Source organism: Vicugna pacos, chromosome 8 (genome assembly GCF_048564905.1).
Source record: "Vicugna pacos chromosome 8, VicPac4, whole genome shotgun sequence".
In the NCBI taxonomy this organism is placed as follows: domain Eukaryota; kingdom Metazoa; phylum Chordata; class Mammalia; order Artiodactyla; family Camelidae; genus Vicugna; species Vicugna pacos.
The window spans coordinates 37,851,205-37,874,247 of NC_132994.1; the positions used below are offsets into that span (position 1 = coordinate 37,851,205).

The window sequence follows — 23,043 nt, forward strand, 5'->3', positions numbered from 1 at the left end:
TCCTCACGTACGTCTTCAGGAAGATACCTAGACCTTCTTGAGTACTTCATGACTATCTCTGCATGCACTGAAAACTCAGGCACCTCCTGGGTCAGGACAAGCCATGTCTTTATTTTACTGTGTGATCTTTACTGCTTCAACTGGCCTTCCTTCTATGCAACCTGGCTCCCCTAATCTGTGATCCTTTCAGTCAGTGCCTTTCCCAGCTTAAGAACAAATCATGTTTTTATCATCTGCTAAATCTGTTTTTGCTGGATCAACGTTTAAAATGGGCTGACAATACTAAACATTTCAAAATTTTATTATTACATTTGTTCTAACTGGCATAACTGCATCTGACTGGAGGGGCTGTGCTTAAAAACAGGGACGAATGGGAGGAGGGTATAGCTCAGTGGTAGAGCATATGCTTAGCATGTACGAGGTCCTGGGTTCACTCTCCAGTACCTCCATTTAAAAGTGAATAAAATAAACAAACAAACAAACCTAATTACCTCCCCTCCTAAAACAAATAAATAAATAACAAAAACAAAATTTTTAAAAGGGAGAGGTTATAGCTCAAGTGGTAGACTGCATGCTTAGCATGCACTAGGTCCTGGGTTCAATCCCCAGTACCTCTTCTAAAAATAAAGAAATAAACCTAATTAACACTCCCCCCAAAAAATAGGGAAAAATGATTCAGAGGTAGCTAAATCTTTCTAAGTTCTTCTCTTTGTGATATGGAATTAGCATACATGTGCACTTAAAGAAAGTGCCTGGAGACCTTTGTATGATCCCAGGACACTGCATCAGGCTTCCTCCCACTAGCTACCTGGAGAAAGCTTCAGCATGTATCAGTGAGCCAGACTCTACCCATTTCCTTCCACTTAAGGTTTTTTTTCTTTCTTTCCAAAACACTGGATTTACTTTAAAACAAAAACAAAAATTTTTGTGCACAGAGTTTCTACATTCTTCAATTAACATTTTTACAAAGCATATCTTATTAATACTAATTTATAGAATTGATAAGCTTAAATTTATATATGTACTGTACTTGTCCTTTTCTATAATTTCTTGATAAATATTGAATTGGTCCTGCATATCATCTTCATGTTTATGAAAAACATCTCTTGTTGGATTCCTGTTACCACGGTTGTCTTTGATCTTACTGTGCTTATAGTAGTTTCATGTATCTTACAAATAGCCACTCTGTTTTCTTTAATATCTTCAAAACATTTATGAATTCTTTGAATCACATCTTCTTTAGTACTTAGATGTTGCTCATACTAGAAAGCAAATTGTAGCAAAAGTCTGTCCAAACTGACAAACAGGCTGTCATTCATCTTGGATACTGTGCTCAGCCACTTCTCCTGGACCTGAACGCCAATGCCCTTCCTTCCCCAGGTCCCAGACTCCACTCAGGGTCTCGAAGGCACGGGACGCAGCCCATGCAGACACTGAAATGCCGGAGCCCAGCTTTAGCCCTGCCCGGCTCTGCCGCATTTAGGTTTTGATAAGAGAACTCTAGCATTGTATTTATTTATTGAAATTTGAAGATTTATCCTAGTGTCAAAGCACTTGACGACAGAGTCACGGTGTACTGATAATCTAAAACTACTCTCACTTTGTCAAGTGTTGACAGTGATCAAACAACTTGCTATGCAACCATACTAAATAAAAGACAAATGCTAAGCTTCATTTTAATGCTTTTTAATTTTATGACTGATACAACATTTTATAGCTTTATTTTGTAGATGAAGTGTGAAATTATTGTTTTGCTGAGATTTCACTTATGTGAGGCCTTTAAAGAAACAGTAGGTTAAAAGTAAATCCCAAAATTCTATCAACATATTACTCACTTTGAACATGAATTGGATTTGAGAAATTTTAAACTTATAAGAGCTATTGTTCTAATTCTTATGATTTGGAGACTTAGGAGATTATGCTAATTTTCTTCAATTAGATTCATTATTCAACATGAAGCTACATTTAAAAAGAGAGAGAGACAGAAATAAGAATGGGCCCATAGAAGAAGCTGCCTTGTTGTAGGGGTAGCACCCAGTCAGAAGACTTATTCTAATCTTTATTCGGTTATTAACTTAGTTGAATTTAAGAAAATTACCTACTATTTTGGCACTTACTCCTATTTGTTACAAATTATCTCTTTTAAATATTTTTTTCAAAATTGGAGGAAAAAGCAAAAACTGCAAAAAAAATCTGCATATAGATTAAAAAAATATTGCCTCAAGAAATTCAGGGCATAAATACATTATTAATAGATTGCTGCTAACAAGATTTTTAATTAGCACTCAGAGAAAAAAAAACCAAACCTGAAGAAAGCTCATTACTCTATCAGGACTTTCCATGAGAAGGGTGGGATTAAAAAAATTGAATGCAAATTTTTCAAATTGCTGTTTATTCTGACATCTCTCTGCTGGCTCTCTCAGTTAAGCCTCAGATGAAGAGATGTCCAAGGGAGCAGGGCAAAACTCCTACTTATGTTAAATGGCTCTGGCTTGTAGGATACTTGGGGAAAAGCACAGATTAGGAAAAGATAGTTACATGAAGAGCAAAGTGTGGGGATACAGCATTTGCTTAATCATTTAAAGTCTAAATGTTAATTAAAAGTAGCATTAACTAGGAAATACAATCCCACCTCCTTCATGAGAGTGGCTGGCTTCCTGGAAGAAAAAGATAACCACCAATTCTACAACAGGCCTTCTAGCACCTTCACTCATCTCTAGTCAGCTTCTCTAGGAATTCCTTTAGGAATTGTGCCCAAGAAAGAAGTCAGTAGTTGGTTCACTGCAAGTCCTAAACTTAACAAATGAGTACTTAATAACAGCTCTGCGGACATATGTTTGCTTATTTCCCTTTTACTTCCAAATCTACTTCAAAATTTTCACTCATTTACCCTCATTCCAAGAGGAAGAGGAATCCCGGCATTTACTGAGGACTTACTAAGTGGGACTTGTAAGTGCTGGGTCCCAGTTATTCCATGTGTTATCTCAGAACATTCATCTTAATCTCCTGACTATTTTCATTCAAATCCCAACAGAAAACCTCTTACAAAGCACACTTTAAAACAACAGCAGCAATAATAATACACTATCTTAACACCTCTTTAAGATACGGATTTTTATCTATTTCTTACAAAGGAGGAAACTTGGGCTTAGGGAACCTGAGTCAACTGTGTAAGATCACAACGTAGCTACCAAGTGTTTGAATCTGAACTTGAACCCATGTTCTCAAATACTGTAGGCCCTTACACCACAGCTGCTTCCCCTCAAGAGTGGTACGGTCTCTGAAGACAAGGATTAATTTTACAGATAGCCAAAAGCACGGTGAATAAAATTATATTTTGAAAAGTAATTGAATACTTCTCAACGTACCTAGAAAGTATTAGTATTATTAAAGTGAGTGATCGAAGTGGGTAATACAATTTATAGTAATAAAAATTATCATCAGAAAGTACAGTTATAAAGTACTGAGATGGAGTTTCTTATATGGCTTGTGAGGCCCATAGAGTGTTCCCCCAGACTGATTTTAAGACTGGCATTGGTCTGATGGGTGTTCTCATAAAGTGATCATTTCAAAAGATAGTTGCTTATTCCTGTAAGTGCTGATACAATACCAGTGGAAATCAATATTTTCAACATCATACTTTATACCTCATTCATATTACCCCTGTAATAATTAGATGTGGTATGTGATATATAGTTAATGTAAATATAAATAAAAATGTAATCAATATATCATGTAATAGATATATTCATAAAGTGACAAACTACATCTTAGTATGTTTCATGAAATAGTCCTGAAGACTCATTAAGGACTTAAAAAAGAATTAAATTAAAAGATATGGGTGAAACAACATAAGTAGATGTTTCCCTATCTGGTGTCAAATAATTCTGTACCGTTTCCCTCACTAAATTGAATGAATCTTTTGCTTGTAGCCAGTTTCCTTAACATGAAACCCAAATTCTTTTCAAAAAAGTAGTGATAATGTCTAAAATACAACAGTTCTTTATTTGCTCATTATGGGATACTCTCAAGACACCCCAATTATAATAACATGGATTATGTAAATTCAGAAGTTGCAGATATTTTCTGCTATCTGGTGAAAAGAATATGTAACACTTGAAGGGAAAATTACTACCTGTTTTAATCAATTAATGAACATTGTATAGTTTAAAGTCACATTAAAAGTACTTAGCACATTTAAAGTATAGTGGGGGAAAAAAACAGGAGATCAGGCCAAGGAAATTTAAGTGTTAGTGTGAGAAAATGAAATGTTAAGGATATGAAAAAATATTTTCATCAAGAAGGAAAAACTAGTTTAGTCTATATAATCAGGAGGAAATGTCTATGATTTACCAATTGCTGTTTTCTCTTCTCTTCCTCTTAGGGGGACATTTTGCCCCTTCTGGTGCAATTGTTCCTGTGGTTGAGTCAAATGTAGGAGCCTGGAAAAGGACATGGAGAAGTTCAAAGTCAGGGCTCTCTCCTCAGCAAAAAGGGAGATCAGACCACCATCCCCTTGAAACCTGCTCCTTTCTCATCCTTAAGAGAAGCTGGTGGAGGGCTGGCTTCCTAAATTGCTTTAAATTATGAAATATCTTGAAGAAGTTCTTCAATCTTCTCTCTATAAAGAATATTTAATGGGGTGATGCTAAAAACTTGTAATTACTAGCTCTTTGCCAGGAGATGGATGAAACAATTATAGGGAAGAGTTCAGTAAATTGTCACTCAGTGACCCAAACTACCTCTGCCTAGAGATTATAGGGACAGATCATAAAGAATGTTGGAAGTTAGGCGGGGAGGGTTCGATCCCAGGCAACTGAAAGTCAGTTTCTTCAGGGACTTACAGGGGGGATGTCTGTGGCACAGAACGCCTGGAAGGGAGAAACTACCTAGGCGGTGACTCAGGCAGTGCTTTGATTTCAGTCTGAGCACTGGTTGGGGAAAACACCAGCGATGTTAGGAGGGAAAAATCTTAACAAGGATGATCCATGGGGTGTTCTGAACTGTAAGAAAACATACAATGAGAATCCCAGTACTTTCCTTGCTACTGAGTTATTTTTATATTTTGTAAAGTCTAACGAATGGGAATTTTAAAGGGAGAAAAGGCAACATAAGGGAAAATGTGTCCAAGATGTGAAAGAAAGATGGTGGAGATCGAAGTTTGTGGACTGATCAAACAGGCAAAGCTTTGTTTTAGTTTTTAATGTGTATTAAGAGTAGAGTGGTAAGCCATACTTAAGTCTAAGGAGCTCTTATATGTGGCTGTAAGCCTGGAAAATGAGGGAGAGTAATGAGTCAAAAATGTCTCCAAGAAAGCTAAAGAAATCCTTTCAAAAGTTGATGCCGATTTGGGTGGGAAAATGATAACCTGAGTTTGAGGGAGTGGTGAGAAATATACACACAGCAATGCCCAGACCAGTAAGGAGACAGCAGAAATTACAGATCTGGAATTTGGGTTTGCAGTTAGGACTGGAAATTCTGATTACAGCATCATCAGCATAGAAGCAGTATTTGAAGCGATGAGAATAAAACTCAAATTAATTAGAAACATGCCATGACTGTCTTTTTCTTAAGTATCCAAGTGGAATGGGAGTGGAAGAAAAATGCTGCATAAGGGCAGAGACAGCAGGATGGGGCATTGAGAAAGTCCCTGCCTGTCCCAGTCGACCACAAGCTACTGGCTGGTCTGGGAAGCTATAGTTAGGACTTGGAGCAAATTCTTTTAACTCTTTTATCATTAGGAATTACCTTAAGGTGTCTAAATTTACTGTCAGTGTTAAATGAAAAAATACATGTAAAACAGCTTTAAATTTTAAACCTAACAAGTATTTACACTTCCAACCAAAATGTAAATCAAATTCCAACTGTAGACTTAGTGGAAGAATGTCCCATTGTCATCACCTCTACATTCTCTATTGTGATTCTCTTTCTTCCCAGGAAAGCTTAGAGTCTTCTCACAGTACTGCTGTAAGGGTCTGCACCTTCTCATCGCTGATCTCACCTCCCAGCCACATCTCATACCTCGGTGTCCTTCCCAAATTGTAACTTCCTCTCCCTGGTTCTACACCCTATTTTACCTACCTTCCAATGGCTTCATTCTGCTCTCAGGGCAACACTTACACTTTTGCCCCTAAAAAAGGTACAGGTAAGTTCTGAGTGTGACTTAACCATATTTTCATTAATTGATACCAATATCTAAGTTGTGACAACTATATTCTAGACAAAATTGCTAAGGAAGTTTCCAGGTTCAAGAATCTGATCTGTCAGATTGTGTGTGTGTGTGTGTGTGTGTGTGTGTGTGTGTGTGTGTGTGTGTGTGTGTGTGTGTGTGTGTGTGTGTGTGATTCTTTGAATGCTAATTATCATTTTATAGATGTGGTCCTTCTCTCACAGTGCATAAATCAAGTAGAATATCTTTTGGTTAATTTTTAGTGTCTGTTGGCATTTTTGTTCTTTCCAGGAGAACTGGAAACATCCCATAAAATTCTTACTCTAAGACTGCATGGTAGTATCCAGGGAAACAGTGCCACAAGCTTTGGAATCACCAAGAGCTGGATTCAGAACCCAAACCCAGCCCAGACCACTTAGAAGTAGCAAAAACTTGAGCAGGTTATATAACCTCTTCAGGACTTGATTTGTGAAGACAAAGGAAGTAGTGGTTTGTACCTTATAAGATTACTATGGAGGTTCAACGAGCTATCACAGGCAAAGCACTATCACCCAGCACCTGGTATAAAGTAGCTGCTTAAGACATATCTGTTGAGCAGATGAGTGTCCGTGACCTTCCCAGTCATCCCACCAGAAAGCCTCACAGTGTGCTGAAGGCACTGAAATGTCCTTTGGACCAGAGGGGGCCTTACTGAGGTCTGGTTTACCAGTAGTTTAATAAAAACCTAGTCAGTTTATCAATTGCAACAGTGATTTCTAAAGGTTAACACAACCTTTTTTAAAACTACATCATTTGGAATAAAAACAAATGTTTAATATAATTTTATGCTTTAGCCAGGGATTTACTATGCTTATTAATATTTTTTAAGTAAGTATTTATGACTTCAAAACAACAATGAAAAATTAACCTTTGCATGGTTCCTACGCAATCACACTGTAAAGTCACCTTTTTCTCCATGTGAATTTTCCACTCTTTCTTCTGGCTGGCCAGTTAATTACGTAACTCTTAAGGCTAAGATCATGATTCTTTTAATGTAAATTTTGATTGCTTTTCTTTATTTACTTGCCTGTTACTTCTGGAAACAAAGATGGGAAGGAATTATCTCCTTCTCACAACTCAACTCTTTCAAAAGCCGATATGGAATGTTTTCAGACTGTCCCTTGAGGGTAAACATTGCAAAGTCTAGGAAATGCTACTGTGGATAAACTTTGATTTAAAATGTCTAGAGGAAACTTCTTTAAATTTTTATTTTTCCCTGCTTATATTTATTTTTTATTTTAAATTTATTTATTTATTTATTTTTAATGGAGGTACTGGGGATTGAATGGAGGACCTCGTGCATGCTAAGTATGCACTCTACCACTGAGCTATACCCCCCTGCTGCTTTTTATTTTTAATTAAAAGCTTTGTTTTAATGGGTCTCAAAATTCTGTGACAGATTTTTGGTCAAGTTGTTTCCATTAAAAAATACTGATTTTAAAAACTAATAACTTAAAACTGCCACACACAAAAAAACAAATGGTCCACAAAATATTCTCCTTTCCTTCTTAAAGTTTTCTGGTGCATTGTTATCATTAACCAGTCTTTCACTATTAAACTTAAATGGCCAATTGAGACAAACAGTTCTGAGGTCTCATCTCTTCCACCACTGATTAAGACTGGGGTGGCAGGTATTTAGCCTTCTGAGCTTTCTGGACAGACTTGGTGACCTTGCCAGCTCCAGCTGCCTTCTTTTCCACTGTCTTGACACACACAGCAACCTCATGTCATGGACAGCAAAATGGCCCAGAGGAGGATAGTCAGAGAAGCTCTCAACACACAAGGGCTTGCCAGGAGCCATGTCAACAATGGCAGCATCACCAGATTTCAAGAACTTGGGGCCATCTTCCAGCTTTTCCTGAGAACGATGATCAATCTTCTCTTTCAGCTCAGCAAACTTGCAAGCTATGTGAGCTGTATGGCAATGCAGCACAGGTGCATTTCCACTATTGATCTGGCCTGGAGGGTTCAAGATAATCACCTGAGCTGTGAAGCCAGCTGCTTCCATTGGTGGATCATTTTTGCTGTCACCAGCCACAATGCCACGACAAACATTCTTGATAGACAGGTTCTTGACATTTAAGCCCACGTTGTCTCTAGGGAGGGCTTCACTCAAAGCTTCCTGGTGCATTTCAACAGACTTTACTTCAGCTGTAATGCTGACCAGAGCAAAAGTGACCACCATGCCAGGTTTGAGAACATCAGTCTCCACACGAGACCCACAGGGATAGTACCATTACCACCAATCTTGTAGATGTCTTGGAGGGGCAGACACAAGGGTTTGTCAGTTGGATGAGCTGATGGCAGGATACAATCCAGAGCCTCAAACAGCGTGGTTCCACTGGCATTGCCATCTTTATAGGTGACTTTCCATCCCTTGAACCAAGGCATGTTAGCACTTGGCTCCAGCATGTTGTCACCCTTCCAGCCGGAAATTGGCACAAATGCTACTGCGTCAGGGTTGTAGCCAATTTCCTTAATGTAGGTGCTGACTTCCTTAACAATTTCCTCATATCTCTTCTGGCTGTAGGGTACCTCAGTGGAACCCATTTCGTTAGTTGTTTCACACCCACAGTATAAGCCAGAAGGGCATGCTCATGGGTCTGCCCATTCTTGGAGATACCTGCTTCAAATTCACCAACACCAGCAGCAACAATCAGGACAGCACAGTGAACCTGAGATGTGCCTGTAATTATGTTTTTGATAAAGTGTCTGTGTCCTGGGGCATCAATAATGGTCATGTAGTATTTGCTGGTCTCAAATTTCCACAGGGAGATATCAATGGTGATACTGCGCTCACATTCTGCCTTCAGTTTGTCCAAGACCCAGGCATACTTGAAGGAGCCCTTTCCATCTTGGCAGCCTCCTTCTCAAACTTTCCGATGATTCTTTTGTTGATGCCACCACATTTGTAGATCAGATGGCCAGTGGTGGTAGATTTGCCCAAATCTACATGTCTGATGACCATGATGTTGATGTGAGTCTCCTTTCCCATTTGGGCGTAAATTTCGTGGTGGTTTTCATGACACCCGTGTCCTGGTGGCAAATCTGTTTCAAAAAAGCTGCTTTTTTTTTTTTTTTAAATCTTTCTCTAGAGTGTATCTTACCCTTTGGTAATCTTTTCAAATATAAAAACTCTTGCTAATTCAATCAATATGCTTGACGAGCAGAGACTAAAACTATATTCATGCTTCTAGTGGTTTTGCAATAATCACCTGTGTATCTGGAGGGGATTTAACATTCCAGAAACTTCATTCCTATTGTAGGTGTGTTAGTTCTTGAGTCTTCAGATCAGTTAAACAATGATTCTGATGTTTTCTAACTATGAAAGAATCTTTCTATTTGAGTGTTACAGTACTGAATAGTTAATAAAGAAGACTAAAGCAAAGTCTAAAGTAACAGAAGTTTAGGTACATGGTACCAATTAAAAAATAATAAAGCTCCTACTATAAACAAAATACAAGATCCCTCTTTGCTATTACCACCATTTGAGATCTTATTGGATTCCTAAAATCAGATAGCCCTCAATGGACAATGGCTCACACACTAGTTGAATTTCACTTTCCAAATCTTGCTGAACTTGAATTTCCAAATCTGCAAAACAGGGATAATGATACAAGCCCAAGGGTTTGTTGTAAGGGTGACATAGAAGCCTAGAACAGACTCACCCGGTGCAGTGCCTGGCACCCAGTAGGTTCTCTTCCTTTCCCCATTTAGCTTATATGTATCTATACAAAATCATATAGGATTAACTAAAATGGAGCTTTATAAGAGCAAAGCCATTTTAATCTATATTTTATTTTTGTACAGATATTGACTGTATAGGTTTAAACAAATTGGGTATAGGTTGGGAAAGTAAATGACTGGTAATCTTAAGGAGGATTGTAGTAGATACTATTTTTCAGTCAAAAGTTTATATGAGACGGGGAGGGTATAGCTCAAGTGGTAGAGTGCACGCTTAGCCTCCGTGAGGTCCTGGGTTCAATCCCCAGTACCTCCAATTAAAAAAAAAAACTAATTATAAATAAAGAAATAGACTTAATGACAGCCCTCCCTGCCCACCCCCCCCAAAAAAATACACACACACACACACACACACACACACACACACACAGACACACACAAATAGTTTATGTAAGAGAGAAACTTTGATATACTGGTTAAGCATCATTGGGATTTATCAGCCTCAAGTGGGCACTCATTATTGCTCTAAAATCTTACTATACCCGAAAGGTTCAATCCAATGCTTCCCACTAATTATTCCACACCCTCTATAATATAATCAAATTCCAACTCTCCTTTCTCTCCTTACCCTTAGCTGATAAATTTCAAAGGCAAATAGAAACCATCAGAAGGGAGCTCTCTTATCTTCCCAACAGTAAATCTTGGCCATCCTCTTCTTCCTCTGTTCAGGAAAGGAGCAGGGTCTCTTTCAAAAGGTAGTATCTCCGCATGTGCCCTGTATCTTTATCCCCTCCTGTATTCTTAGGGACTTCATTCCATTCACTATTCATTTTCTTTCTTATTTTTACAACATTTCCCTCTCTACTGGATTAATTTCCCAAGCAGTCAACTTTGCTCTAATACCTTCCATCCAGGACAACACTTTTTTTACCTAGTCAAGCTTCATGAAGAAGGAATTATTGATGCCATTATCCTCTTTACCTCTCATTTACTCCTCAGCACACTAAATCTGCATTCCACTTTCCACATAGGACAAAAGCTGCTTTGGAGTCTGTAACTAGTAACTTCTGTATTCTGTATACAGAATGCAGTTCTGTAACCAGCAACAGCCAGTGTAAACTTTTCAGTCTCTATTTGATGTATCAACATCATTTGACGTCTCAACATCATTTGACAAAACTAACCAACCCTCCCTGAGACACGGTCTTCATCGATTTTCCAGACACCACACTCCTGGTTTTCTGTCTCCTCCTTGGGGATTCCTTCTCAGTCTTCTTTGCCAGCTAGACTCCTTTTCTACCCAACTACTTTTTTTCTGTTCAGTTATTTTTATTTTATTGCTTTATGTTATTTTACATTTTCAGCTTTATTAACCTATAATTGACAAATATCTACCTAGCCTTTTAAGGCAAAAGGCACTTAAGGTGTGATTCTGTACTCTCTTTGTATACTCTTATGATTTGGCTTCAGAAAATATTTAACATGGAATGATCACATATCTGTATTTACATTCCAAACCACTTTTTAAGCTCCAGACTCTTTCATCTGCACATTTAACTTTTCCACTAGGATGTTTTATAGGCACCCCAAAATATGTCTAAACTAATCTCTTGACCTTCCTCCCAAACCCACTTGACCTTGTCCCTCCTCAGGGAAGCTTTGCTATTTCCTCTGTCTGAACACAACTCTCCACCTACTTACCTGGCTAATGCCTACTCAACCTTTAGATTTCCTCTTAAATGTCACTCCTTTAAGAAGGCCTTCTTAAACCCTCCTAACTAAATTAGACTATTTTATTGCACCCTGTATTTCCCTTCAGAGCACATATGATCATTTACAATTACATATCTATTTGTGATCTTTTTGTTCCATTCTGGCTTTTCTTTGTCCTCCTAGTTAGAAGCAACATTAAACAACTCTGTCACTCTTCAAATCTGCTCAAAAGATACCTTCTCAATGAGGCCTTCTCTGACCTCCTATATAGAATTTCAACCCTGCACTCCCAACTCCCTTACTTGGTCTAGTCCCCTTCCCAACAATTAAGTACTTCTAATATTCCATATAATTTGCTTACTTATATATATTATATTTTTCTTTTTTCCCCACTCTAGAATGGAAGCTTTATAAAGATTTCTTGTCTCTTTTGTTTACTGATGAGTTCCAACTGCCCAGCACATGTTAGGAAGTTGGTAAGTATCTTTTGAATGAATGAGTGGCTGTGTCTGTTTTGTTCCACACTATATTCTAATCAATCACCTGAATTAAGTAAATAATATAAAGGTAATACAAAATCTAAGATAAAAAACAGAGCAGAACACCATAAACACAGGGTGGGATCTTGTATTTTGTGAATGAATGAATGTTGAATGACTGCTTTCTGATTAAAAAGGCATATTTAACTTGGAATCTAGAAAGTGGTCCTCATCTTTTTTATTGTTTTGGGTGTTTTTTTTTAAGCACACAGTTAATCATGCCCTTTGTTCCCTTTCTTCGTATTCTAAGAAGTTTTAAGAGATAATGTTAAGTGGAAGCTACAGGAGAGGGAAGACATGTTCATGCCCTTCCCTGCTGTCAGCTGACATCTAGCCCTTTGCTGTTACTTAGCAGAAGCCGAATAAACACTTCAGGAATGAATAATTAGCCTGTCCAGTGAATCTGTGACATCAAGGAAAGGTCAGACAGCCCCAGACAGTAGTGGAAGAAGTTGGAGACCTGGAATCCTGGCTCTACCATCTGACAAAATCTGACAACTTCCCTGGGCCTGTTTCTTCATCTGGTAAGGGAGGAAATGAAACTAGATGATCCAGTTCACCTAAAGTAGACCATCTATTAAAACGTAAGCTCCTTGAGGCCAGGGATTGCATCTCTCTTTTCACTGATGTGAAAACAAGGCCTAGATCAGTATGTTCGGCATACAGTAGGCCCTTAAGAATTTGTAGAAATATCTCTAAAAATTCCTTCTAGTGCTACGATTTTAAAGGAAAAAATAACTTTGAAGTATCCTAAATAAATTGCTCTTTTTCTAGAGAAAACCATACACAGACTGTCATCATCCTAGAAATACCCTAAGTGGATGGTGAAAAGAGTACAAATAAAGAATAAATGCTTATTTCCTTCTTGGTGAGTTGGTCACAGGTATTTACCAGTTTTACATTTTCACTACGACCCCATGGGTTCTTTCATCATATTTATATAAATAACTATATTTATATACTTAGAGCCTTATTTGGAACCTTTAGCTCTGGGTGTGAGAACACCAAACTCCTGACGAACTCTGTACTTACGTCGTACAACTTCCTATTGGTTGCAGTCTTGTTTGGCGGTCCTTCCCGGCCATTATGTAGTTCCTGAGGCAGAATAATCTCTTCGCATTTCCCAGCCCCTTCCTTCCTCACCCGTCCTCCGCCTTCACCCCCCAACCACCCACATTCGTGGCTGACCCGAGGCTGGGGGAGGTTGGGGAGGGGCTGACCCAGCGCTCAGCCCCACCCCCACCCCCGGCAGCGCCCCGCAAACCTCCTCCCCTTGCCAGGGACTGCGGACTGTCGGCTCTCCAGCCGACGCTAGAAATGCACTTTCTTATCGAAAGGAAATCATCTTTTCTACCCTATACTAGCGACCGCTCGTGGGGCGTGAATCTCTGTGTTTACACTTGTTTTCTAACCCCCAGAGCTGCTGCGGGAAGTGATTGGCTCCCTCGCGCCCGCGACGCTTGGGGTCCTCCACGCCCCGCCCGGGCCCCGCCCCCTCGCGCGGCCATCTGCTTCGCTGTCTGTCTCTTGTCTCTCGCTCTGCGTCTCTTTCCCCTCCACCACCTACCTGCCCCTCCCCCGCCAGCTCCGCCCCTTCCCCCTTCCCTCGCGCGGGGCTCCGAATCGTCCCTGCCCGTTGCCAAGGAGACAAGCCGGTACCGGGCAAATAGGCATTCGCGAAAGAAAAGGGGGGAAAGCTACACGGCAGCCTGGTAACAAAGGAGCAATAAAAGCAGCCCCCAAATGGAAGGCTAAGAACATGTCTGGAGAAAATCTGAAAACGAGATAGCAATCACCCCAAATTTAAGGGGGAGGGGGATGCAGAGGAAGAGTCATGATTCACGTTGGGGTGGGGGGAATAAACAGTTTAAACGAGTTTTGAGAATCTCCTGGATGGTGGTTTTGGATCTGCCCAGTTGGCTTTTTAAGTTGGAACTCCGATAATGCAAGGGATTCGCATCCATCGTGGCGTTTGGAGTCTTGGGCCAGGCCAGCGGGCTCCCTTAAGGGTTATAACACATTTGGCAAGATACACTTCTACGGAAACATTTTCCATCGGCTCTGGGGAATATGACTTAGTGATTGAATGATGCATCTGAAGAAGTGGACTGTGAGAAGACGATGCTTCATGTAGCGATCGCAGCTTGGTGATTTTCAAAGCAATACTTGAACAAAGAGATATTGGCTTGAACCAACCGTCTTTTTCATTCAGAGTGTGACCCATTTCCCTACAATGAGCAAAAAAATAAAACTGTTTTGAGAATCCAGAGCCAGCACCAGGATAAACGAACCACTTCTGCGACTGCTTCTCACCTTCATAAGAGAAAGATTATTCATTTCAGGATCACTAAACGTAAACGAGAAAAGGTAGTCTGATCTGGACACAAGTGGGAACAAAAATGTAGGTAGTAGGAGAACGCTTATTACGGGCTGTATCCTTGATTTTTGCCCCTACCCCCGCCCCTCCATTCTTTAAATCTGCGCGTTGTCTTTCACGCACAAATAGCGTCTGGTACTTCGGTGGCAAGTGTTGCAGATGTAGGTTCCCCGGGATGCCCTTACAGAAGCTTTTTCTCTAACCCAAATTAGTTAGATTTGGAGCGTTCTGGGACCTTCTTGCTATCTTTCAATACGTAATTTTTCCTTAGAACTGTAATAGTCCGGTTGTTTCTTCGCTGCTGCCTCCCTCCCTTCAAAGAGCCCACTCACTTGCATGCACACTCACACACGTTTAGAAAAAAAAGAGTTCATCCGATTCTGGCAGTAGGCTGGAAAAGATTCATATCAACGCGAATTGCATACCAACTGTAAATATGGATTCATACACTCGAGGCTGTGTCCCATTTCACTATAGAGGAAAATTGTCATTTCATACAGTGATAAAATGCAAACTTTTCCCATCTTTTGTAAATGGCCCTCAATATTGTGGGGGGTTGAAATCAGTAATTGGGAAGGGGGGGTTGTTGATGAGCGCCGTAGGCCAATCTCGAAATATTTTATTTCCTGCCAATGTGAGATAGGGAAGGGAGTGTGGCTTCGACTGCTTGCTGCTTTTGCATTTTCCACATCTGGCCTACAGACCTAATTCTAACTCGCGATCTCGTTTGATGAAATTCGATCTTCTTGGTTTAAATACCTTTCAATTTGGGGCGATTTCACATTTGCAACCGTTAAAAAAACCGAACACTGCAGTATCTCTGAAACCAATATGGAACACAGAGAAAGAAAACATGCTGCACACAAATCTCATCCATTGTCTTTAAAACTCGTATACACACACACACACATAAACACACGGGAAAGATGGGGGAGGGGAGCAAGTGGCGAGAGACAGACGGATATAGACCGACAAGAGTCAAAGGGAGTCAAGTTAACGCTTTCTCCGCCCCCATCCACAAGTACCCTCCCCGCGTTAATTAATTACAAACAAAACAAGCCATTCAAGTAATGCATTATTATTTTCAGGCAGAGGGAGGCGAGAGACATGTATTTTTAATTGATTTATTTATTTGGAGGACATTAATTCTCAGTCTGAGGCTGATTTTCAAACCGTTTGCAAAGCGCGGCTCCATTGTTCGCGGAGCGCGCAGGCCCCGCCCCCTGCTTTGTGTGCGACGCGCGGATTGGCCGGTGCGCGCGGGGGCCGCGTCAGCGCCCGCGAGCCCATTCATCTGTGCACTTGGGCGTTGGACCTCGCATCTTATTAGCAACCAGGGAGATTTCTCCATTTTCCTCTTGTCTACAGTGCGGCTACAAATCTGGGATTTTTTTTATTACTTCTTTTTTTTTAAAAAAAAAACTACACTTGGGCTCCTTTTTTTGTGCTCGACTTTTCCACCCTTCTTCCCTCCCTCCTGCGCTCCTGCTTCTTGATCTCTTCGACTAAAATTTTTTTATCTGGAGTGTATTTAATCGGTTCTCTTCTGTCCTCTTCACCACCCCCACTCCCCCCTCCCTCCGGTGAGTGTGCTGCTGCTGCCGCCGCCGCCGCTGCTGCTGCCGTTGCTGCTGCTCGCCCCGTCGTTACACCAACCCGAAGCTCTTTGTTCCCCCCCTTGGATCTGTTGAGTTTCTTTGTTGAAGAAGCCAGCATGGGTGCCCAGTTCTCCAAGACCGCTGCGAAGGGAGAAGCCGCCGCGGAGAGGCCCGGGGAGGCGGCTGTGGCCTCGTCGCCTTCCAAAGCGAATGGGCAGGTAAATTCTACCTGTGGTTCTGGTCATTTCTTTGGTGTCTTTCTCTAGTCTATACGCTTCCTCTTCCTTCCTGGTCGTGCCTTGAGGTGCATTTGGCGGAGAGGAGCGTGGCCAGATTCCAGTCTGAAAGTTGAATGGAAAGCGATAACCTAAATTGTCAGTTTCTCATAGATGGGGTCTTCCTCCACCGCAGAGTGGTGGTTCCCGGAGAATCCTGGCGAATTCTTGTGCAGACCAGAGGAATGAAGTGATTAATTGTCTAAAATGGCGTGTTTGGAGCTTGGCAGAACGTGACTTGCTAGGTGTTACCCCCCATCCGCGCCCTCAGCCAGGTTGCATTTGTGTTTGGTGGGCACAAAGGTGGTTGGGTGTCTCTCGTGTTTGTTGTCGAGACGGGGTCGCCTTCAAGATTTCTGAACTGGTGTGATTCTGTGTGTGGGTAGGAAAGCGGGGTGTGGGGGGGGGGGCGCGATAGGGATGGTGATGGAAGAGAGGAGGGAAGGGCTGTCTTATTGTATGCCGAGGCGGCGTGCCCTGGGTTCTTGGAAAGGTTGCTGGCTGGCTGAATAGAGCTGGGCAGAAAGGTTTCAGGGCCTTTTGAGGGGCTTTCCCACTATTCTAAATCTTTATTAGTAGCTGTCTGTGGAATTACACACCCATTTGACTTTTAAATGGTCTCCCTAGGGTGGGAAGACTCTGTGGGTCCTTGAAGAACCTGTCCAGATGGCCAACAAGAGGCAGTCCTTGTGTGTCTGTCAGGATTGTTCGTGTGCGTGGCGCCCCGACCACTGCGGAGGCTGTCCCGGCGCTGCCCGAACCCAGGCGGATGGCCACGGTTGGGTGGGCGCGAGAGGTCGGCCAAGGGTGGCTGCTTCACAAACACAGGGCACCTACCACGCCTCTTTTCCTAGAGCAGCAGAGGCCGTGTTGCTTCGCGTGCCCTAACCTAATGGGGAAGGCGAGCTCTGCCTAGAGGCTTTGAACCCGTTAAAAATGCAAAATGAACCGCCGGGGCGCGCCCGGGCTTCACAGAATCACGGACGAAGGTGGGCGTGGAAACAGACGCGAGACCTCAGAAATAATGGGTCTCCCCACAGCCTTGTTGGTTTTATCCCGACCAGGGTGCCACCTGAGCTTTGTTTGCGGACTGTGGGCTGCGCGATCAGGGCTCGGGGGCGCCTCGGCCGGCGGGCAGGGCCCGACCGGGCAGGGCGGGGTGGCCCGGAGGCCCCGCCCCTCCGCGTCCGCCTGCGCCCGGCTCCGCGCCGTGGAGGCGCAGCGCCCCCTGTTGACCCCGTGCCCTAGGCGAGCTTAGGGCCTTTGCTTACGGCCCGGGCGCTTCTGGCTGGAACGCTGGGATCCCCCTGGGAGTTCTTGGTGTTTTGAAGATGCCTGTAGAGTTTAGGGAGAAACGGGGATGTGTAACATAGGTGCAGATCATCGGCTCTGGCTCTGTGCCTTCTTCCAAAGGGCGTTTGGTATATCATATATTACGTGGCTCCTTTATTCCAAAGCTCGTGAGGGGAAGGCTGGAATGGGTTACCCTTTGCTTTCCACGTTTCGGACTGGGCCCTTTTAAGTCCTTAAGACATTTGCTGAGTGGTCAAGGCTACTCCTGTGCCTTTAGGCACCCCAAACTGGACTGCCCCCACGTCTTCTAGGAACTCTCATCTGAACATCCAACTCCGCCTCCCCCTTAGGGAGGGGATCTCCAAAGCCAGAGGGGATTAGGGGGGATGCTGGTCCCCCTCGGTCCAGGGGTTGGGGGCAGGAATGCTAGCACCCAGGCCCCTTCAGTGACGCTCCCGCTTTCTCTGCCCCGCAGGAAAATGGCCACGTGAAGGTAAACGGCGACGCTTCTCCCGCGGCCGCCGAGCCGGGCGCCAAGGAGGAGCTGCAGGCCAACGGCAGCGCCCCGGCCGCCGACAAGGAGGAGCCCGCGGCCGCCGGGAGTGGGGCTGCGTCTCCCACTGCGGCTGAGAAAGATGAACCGGCCGCCGCCGCCCCCGAGGCCGGGGCCAGCCCCGCGGAGAAAGAGGCCCCCGCGGAGGGCGAGGCGGCCGAGCCCGGCTCACCCACAGCCGCCGAGGGGGAGGCCGCGTCGGCTGCCTCCTCGACGTCTTCGCCCAAGGCCGAGGACGGGGCCACGCCCTCGCCCAGCAACGAGACCCCGAAAAAAAAAAAGAAGCGCTTTTCCTTCAAGAAGTCTTTCAAGTTGAGCGGCTTCTCGTTCAAGAAGAACAAGAAGGAGGCAGGAGAGGGCGGTGAGGCAGAGGGCGCAGCCGGCGCCTCGGCCGAAGGCGGCAAGGACGAGGCCCCTGGGGGCGCTGCTGCGGCCGCCGGCGAGGCAGGCGCGGCCTCCGGGGAGCCGGTGGCGGCGCCGGGCGAGGAGGCGGCCGTGGGCGAGGAGGGGGCGGCGGGGGGCGACGCGCAGGAGGCCAAGCCCGAGGAGGCCACCGTCGCGCCCGAGAAGCCGCCCGCCAGCGAGGAGGCCAAGGCCGCAGAGGAGCCCACCAAGGCGGAGGAGAAGACCGAGGAGGCTGGGGCCAGCGCCGCCGCCAGCGAGGCGCCCTCGGCCTCCGGGCCCGGCGCGCCCCCGGAGCAGGAGGCGGCCCCGGCGGAGGAGGAGGCGGCGGCCGCAGCGTCGTCAGCCTGCGCAGCCCCCTCACAGGAGGCCCAGCCCGAGTGCAGTCCAGAAGCCCCCCAAGCGGAGGCGGCAGAGTAAAAGGGCAAGATTTTTTAAGATAATCGAAGAACTTTTCTCCCCCCGTTTGTTTGTTGGAGTGGTGCCAGGTACTGGTTTTGGAGAACTTGTCTACAACCAGGGATTGATTTTAAAGATGTCTTTTTTTATTTTACTTTTTTTTAAGCAGCAAATTTTTTTTCCCCCTCCCCACAGATCCCATCTCAGATCATTCTGTTACCACCATTCCAACAGGTCGAGGAGAGCTTAAATACCTTCCTCTGCCTTGTTTCTCTTTTATTTTTATTTTTTTGCATCAGTATTAATGTTTTTGCATACTTTGCATCTTTATTCAAAAATGTAAACTTTCTTTGTCAATCTATGGACATGCCCATATATGAAGGAGATGGGTGGGTCAAAAAGGGATATCAGATGAAGTGATAGGGGCCAGGATGGGGAAATTTAAGTGGTGCATAACATTGCCAAGATAATGTACCACTAGAAATGATGGTGTAAAGGCTTAGTCTTTTTTTTTTTAAGAAAAGTTATTACGATGTATTTTGTGAGGCAGGTTTACAACACTACAAGTCTTGACTAAGAAGGAAAGAGAAAAAAACACCAATACCCAGATTTTTAAAAAGATCATAGTCTTAGGAGTTCATTTAAACCATAGGAACTTTTCACTTATCTCATGTTAGCTGTACCAGTCAGTGATTAAGTAGAACTACAAGTTGTATAGGCTTTATTGTTTATTGCTGGTTTATGACCTTAATAAAGTGTAATTATGTATTACCAGCAGGGTGTTTTTAACTGTGACTATTGTATAAAAACAAATCTTGATATCCAGAAGCACATGAAGTTTGCAACTTTCCACCCTGCCCATTTTTGTAAAACTGCAGTCATCTTGGACCTTTTAAACACAAATTTTAAACTCAACCAAGCTGTGATAAGTGGAATGGTTACTGTTTATACTGTGGTATGTTTTTGATTACAGCAGACAATGCTTTCTTTTCCAGTCGTCTTTGAGAATAAGGAAAAAATCTTCAGATGCAATGGTTTTGTGTAGCATCTTGTCTATCATGTTTTGTAAATACTGGAGAAGCTTTGACCAATTTGACTTAGAGATGGAATGTAACTTTGCTTACAAAAATTGCTATTAAACTCCTGCTTAAGGTGTTCTAATTTTCTGTGAGCACACTAAAAGCGAAAAATAAATGTGAATAAAATGTACAAATTTGTTGTGTTTCTTTATGTTCTGATAAAATTCTGAAACTTTGAGGTCTTAGGTTCATTTTGAGGAAGATCTCGCATGCCATCAAGAGTAAATTTTCTTGTGGTTTTTAATCTGAAGTTTTCGAACTCAAATTTATAATCAGTATCAGATGACGTACAAAAATATCTTGCAACATTCCATGTCAAATCTGTTGCCATTTATCTGCATTTAGTTTTCATTTAAAAATTGAAGTTATTTTTATTATAGTTGTATAGCATATCAGAATAAATCACTTAATACAAAAGTGGTATGACCCGAAGACTATTTGAACGTCTTAAGTGAAAATTTCATAAAACTTTTTGTGTGTGTGTGTGTGTGTCATGCAGGTCCAGAAACAAGTTTATACTGAGTGAGAGTCTACTTAATCCAAACTGCAGATGGGTCATGAAAAGTGACCATATGTGGGTTTTTTTTTTTTTTTTTGGAGTATTACCTGCCATTGTAATTGTTTAGTGCTTGGCTAATTTCCAAATTATAGCTTAGATAATGCATTATACTTTAGGGAAACAAGCTTATGTAAAGAAGTAATGGTGATGAATGGACAACATTGTCAGTTTATGGGCCTTTAGTACTTGCCTCATTTCAATAGTTGCAAGCAGTTTTGTTTTGATGAAAGTAGTGTGTTAGCATCTTATTACTCAGAGGAAAAGATAGAGTATAAAACTTCCTTGTATAGTAATAATCCTTACTAGTTTACCTTCTTTGCTCTCTACCACCCCATAACTGGATTTATTTTCTTTACTGGACCCTAAACTGAATTGAATTTTAAGATAGAGATGTGTATTAAATACCATTACTTCACTAAATACAAAAGAAAGTGTTTACGCACACCTGCTTTGCTGTTTTTGAGCAGTGTGCCTGGTAGGGTTCACAATAAGTCAGTGAACCATGTTTGTAATAACTGGATGCCAAATCTTAAACTCATTAGAAAAATAACACATTAGCTTTTGAAATGTGCTTTTAATTGGAATAGTGGGTCATAAATAATAGTTGATGACCTCTCTTTACCAAACACCCTCCCTGCTAATAAAATCAAGTAACATTTGGAAGAGTGTGTACTTTTAGTTGGGGTTTCTTCATCTTGGAGGATGTTTGAAAGTTAAAAGTCAAATCTGGTAACCAAAGGACTGCTTTATGGGGTCTCCACCTTAACAACTTTTTCTCAAATACCTATTTGGACAAGTACAGCACCTGGTATGTGGTAGGACTCAGAAAAAATGGATTTAAAAAAGTAACTCCTGAGTAGTTGAAAATACTGTGTAGCCAACTATATTTCTAGGTTTGTTCTTTTAACAGCTGGAATTTATTAAGATGCATTACTTTGATTTTAATCATTGCCTAAAACACTTTGGGTGGTATTGATGGAGTGGTGGATTTTCCACCAAATGATTAAATGAAATTTGACATATATCTTTTCATCCAAAGTTTTGTACATCACATTGTTTTCTAATGGAAAAATGTTAATATGGCTTTTTGTATTACTAAAATAGCTTTGAGATTAAGGAAAAATAAATAACTCTTGTACAGTTCAGTATTGTCTTTTAAATCTGTATTGGCAGTATGTATAATGGCATTTGCTATGGTTATAAAATACTTCCTCTGGATTATAATCATCATTTGATCCAATTCCTATTGCTTGTAAAATAAAGTTTTATCAATTGATATAATCAAGCTTGCTAAAATAGGATTTTTTACAAATTTAATTTTAAAACAAGTTTTAGAAAAAATTTTTAAATCTTAAGTGTTGATGGTAAGTACAACTATTATTCAGTTTGACTGAAAAGTATGCTTGACATTATACTTAGGATATAAAATTATATCCACTGAAGGTGAGTTTTAATGGTCACAAGTCAATTAAAAATTTTTATGCTAGAATTTGATAATATATTTGAGAAAAATGTAATTTATTTACATTTTCCCCTCATATGAATATAAACTTAATAAAGGTTGCAATTAAAGTTAAGTATGTGAGGGAAGGGTACTTTTTGTTTTTGTATATTTTAAGTAGATCCAGCTGGGAGGGGTATATAGTTTAACATAGCCCAAGTTAGCTTTGAAAATTGAGAAAATTGATTAAGTAACAAGACTATTAGCTTTTATCTTTCCTTTAGTCATTAACTGCAAATTGAGAATTTTTCCACCTCTTCGCTTCCCAGCTATATGAAAGTGCTTAAAGCAGTATGTAGCCAACAGGAATTTTAAAATGTTTTCAGTCTGTAAATGCACCAGTCCCTCCTGGGGATTTGAGTTCCAGCACTCCTTTAAATTACACCCAACAATGCTATTTTAAAAATAGAAAATAAGTACTTTTTAAAGGTGTGAAAGTTAACCATATTTTATGTTCCTGAAAAAGTGAAAAATTACTGATCCTGAACTACTCCTGTCTATAGTTCTTCCCCTCAGCTGTTCAACATCAGCTATAAAACAAACCTAAATATCTACCCCATCATAAGACCCATAAAATAATTATTTCAAAATTTTTAGAAACCCTGATAATCTCAGTTCTAGTGTTTTGGTCAAATTAGAGCATAGACTTCTTAGTACTACTAGTAAATAAGAAACGAGAATAACTTTATCAATTGCTGTTACTACAACATCTCTCATTTCTGGAGAAAGGTGAAAGGCAACAGGATTACTCATCACTTAGAATTTCAATAAATAGAACATTTCAGTTGAGTTTGTTAAGTTAGCATTACAGATTGTCTTCCTAACAAGTGGGCAAGTGTTCCTTAGGTTTAAAATGTGGCTTA

General features: G+C 41.6%; 1 protein-coding gene, 1 long non-coding RNA gene and 1 pseudogene across 13 annotated transcripts in view; 2 read left to right on the forward strand and 1 right to left on the reverse strand.

Annotated features, from left to right (window-relative positions):
- LOC140697700 (uncharacterized) overlaps positions 1-13,001 on the forward strand; it is a 71,825-nt gene extending 58,824 nt beyond the window's left edge. For 10 of the 12 annotated variants that reach the window (XR_012074932.1, XR_012074931.1, XR_012074936.1 and 7 more), the window contains 3 exons: positions 5,938-6,145; positions 12,004-12,081; positions 12,497-13,001. This is a non-coding gene — a long non-coding RNA (uncharacterized lncRNA). The remainder of the gene's footprint in view (positions 1-5,937; positions 6,146-12,003; positions 12,082-12,496) is intronic. The other 2 variants (XR_012074927.1, XR_012074928.1) reach the window with 2 other exon arrangements.
- LOC102532112 (elongation factor 1-alpha 1 pseudogene) lies at positions 7,822-9,203 on the reverse strand (annotated as a pseudogene).
- A 2,798-nt stretch (positions 13,002-15,799) lies between the features above and the next one.
- Positions 15,800-21,824, forward strand: MARCKS (myristoylated alanine rich protein kinase C substrate). The gene is made up of 2 exons (XM_072965767.1): positions 15,800-16,337; positions 18,163-21,824. Exons 1-2 carry the CDS (start codon positions 16,236-16,238, stop codon positions 19,060-19,062), a joined length of 1,002 nt encoding a protein of 333 aa, XP_072821868.1. The 5' UTR covers positions 15,800-16,235; the 3' UTR covers positions 19,063-21,824.
- The last annotated feature ends 1,219 nt before the right edge of the window (positions 21,825-23,043 follow it).

Coding starts and splice junctions, on each gene's coding strand:
- MARCKS (XM_072965767.1), top strand. CDS start 16,236: ATGGGTGCCCAGTTCTCCAAGACCGCTGCGAAGGGAGAAGCCGCCGCG. Junction 16,338..18,162: donor CTTCCAAAGCGAATGGGCAG/GTAAATTCTACC, acceptor TCTGCCCCGCAG/GAAAATGGCCACGTGAAGGT.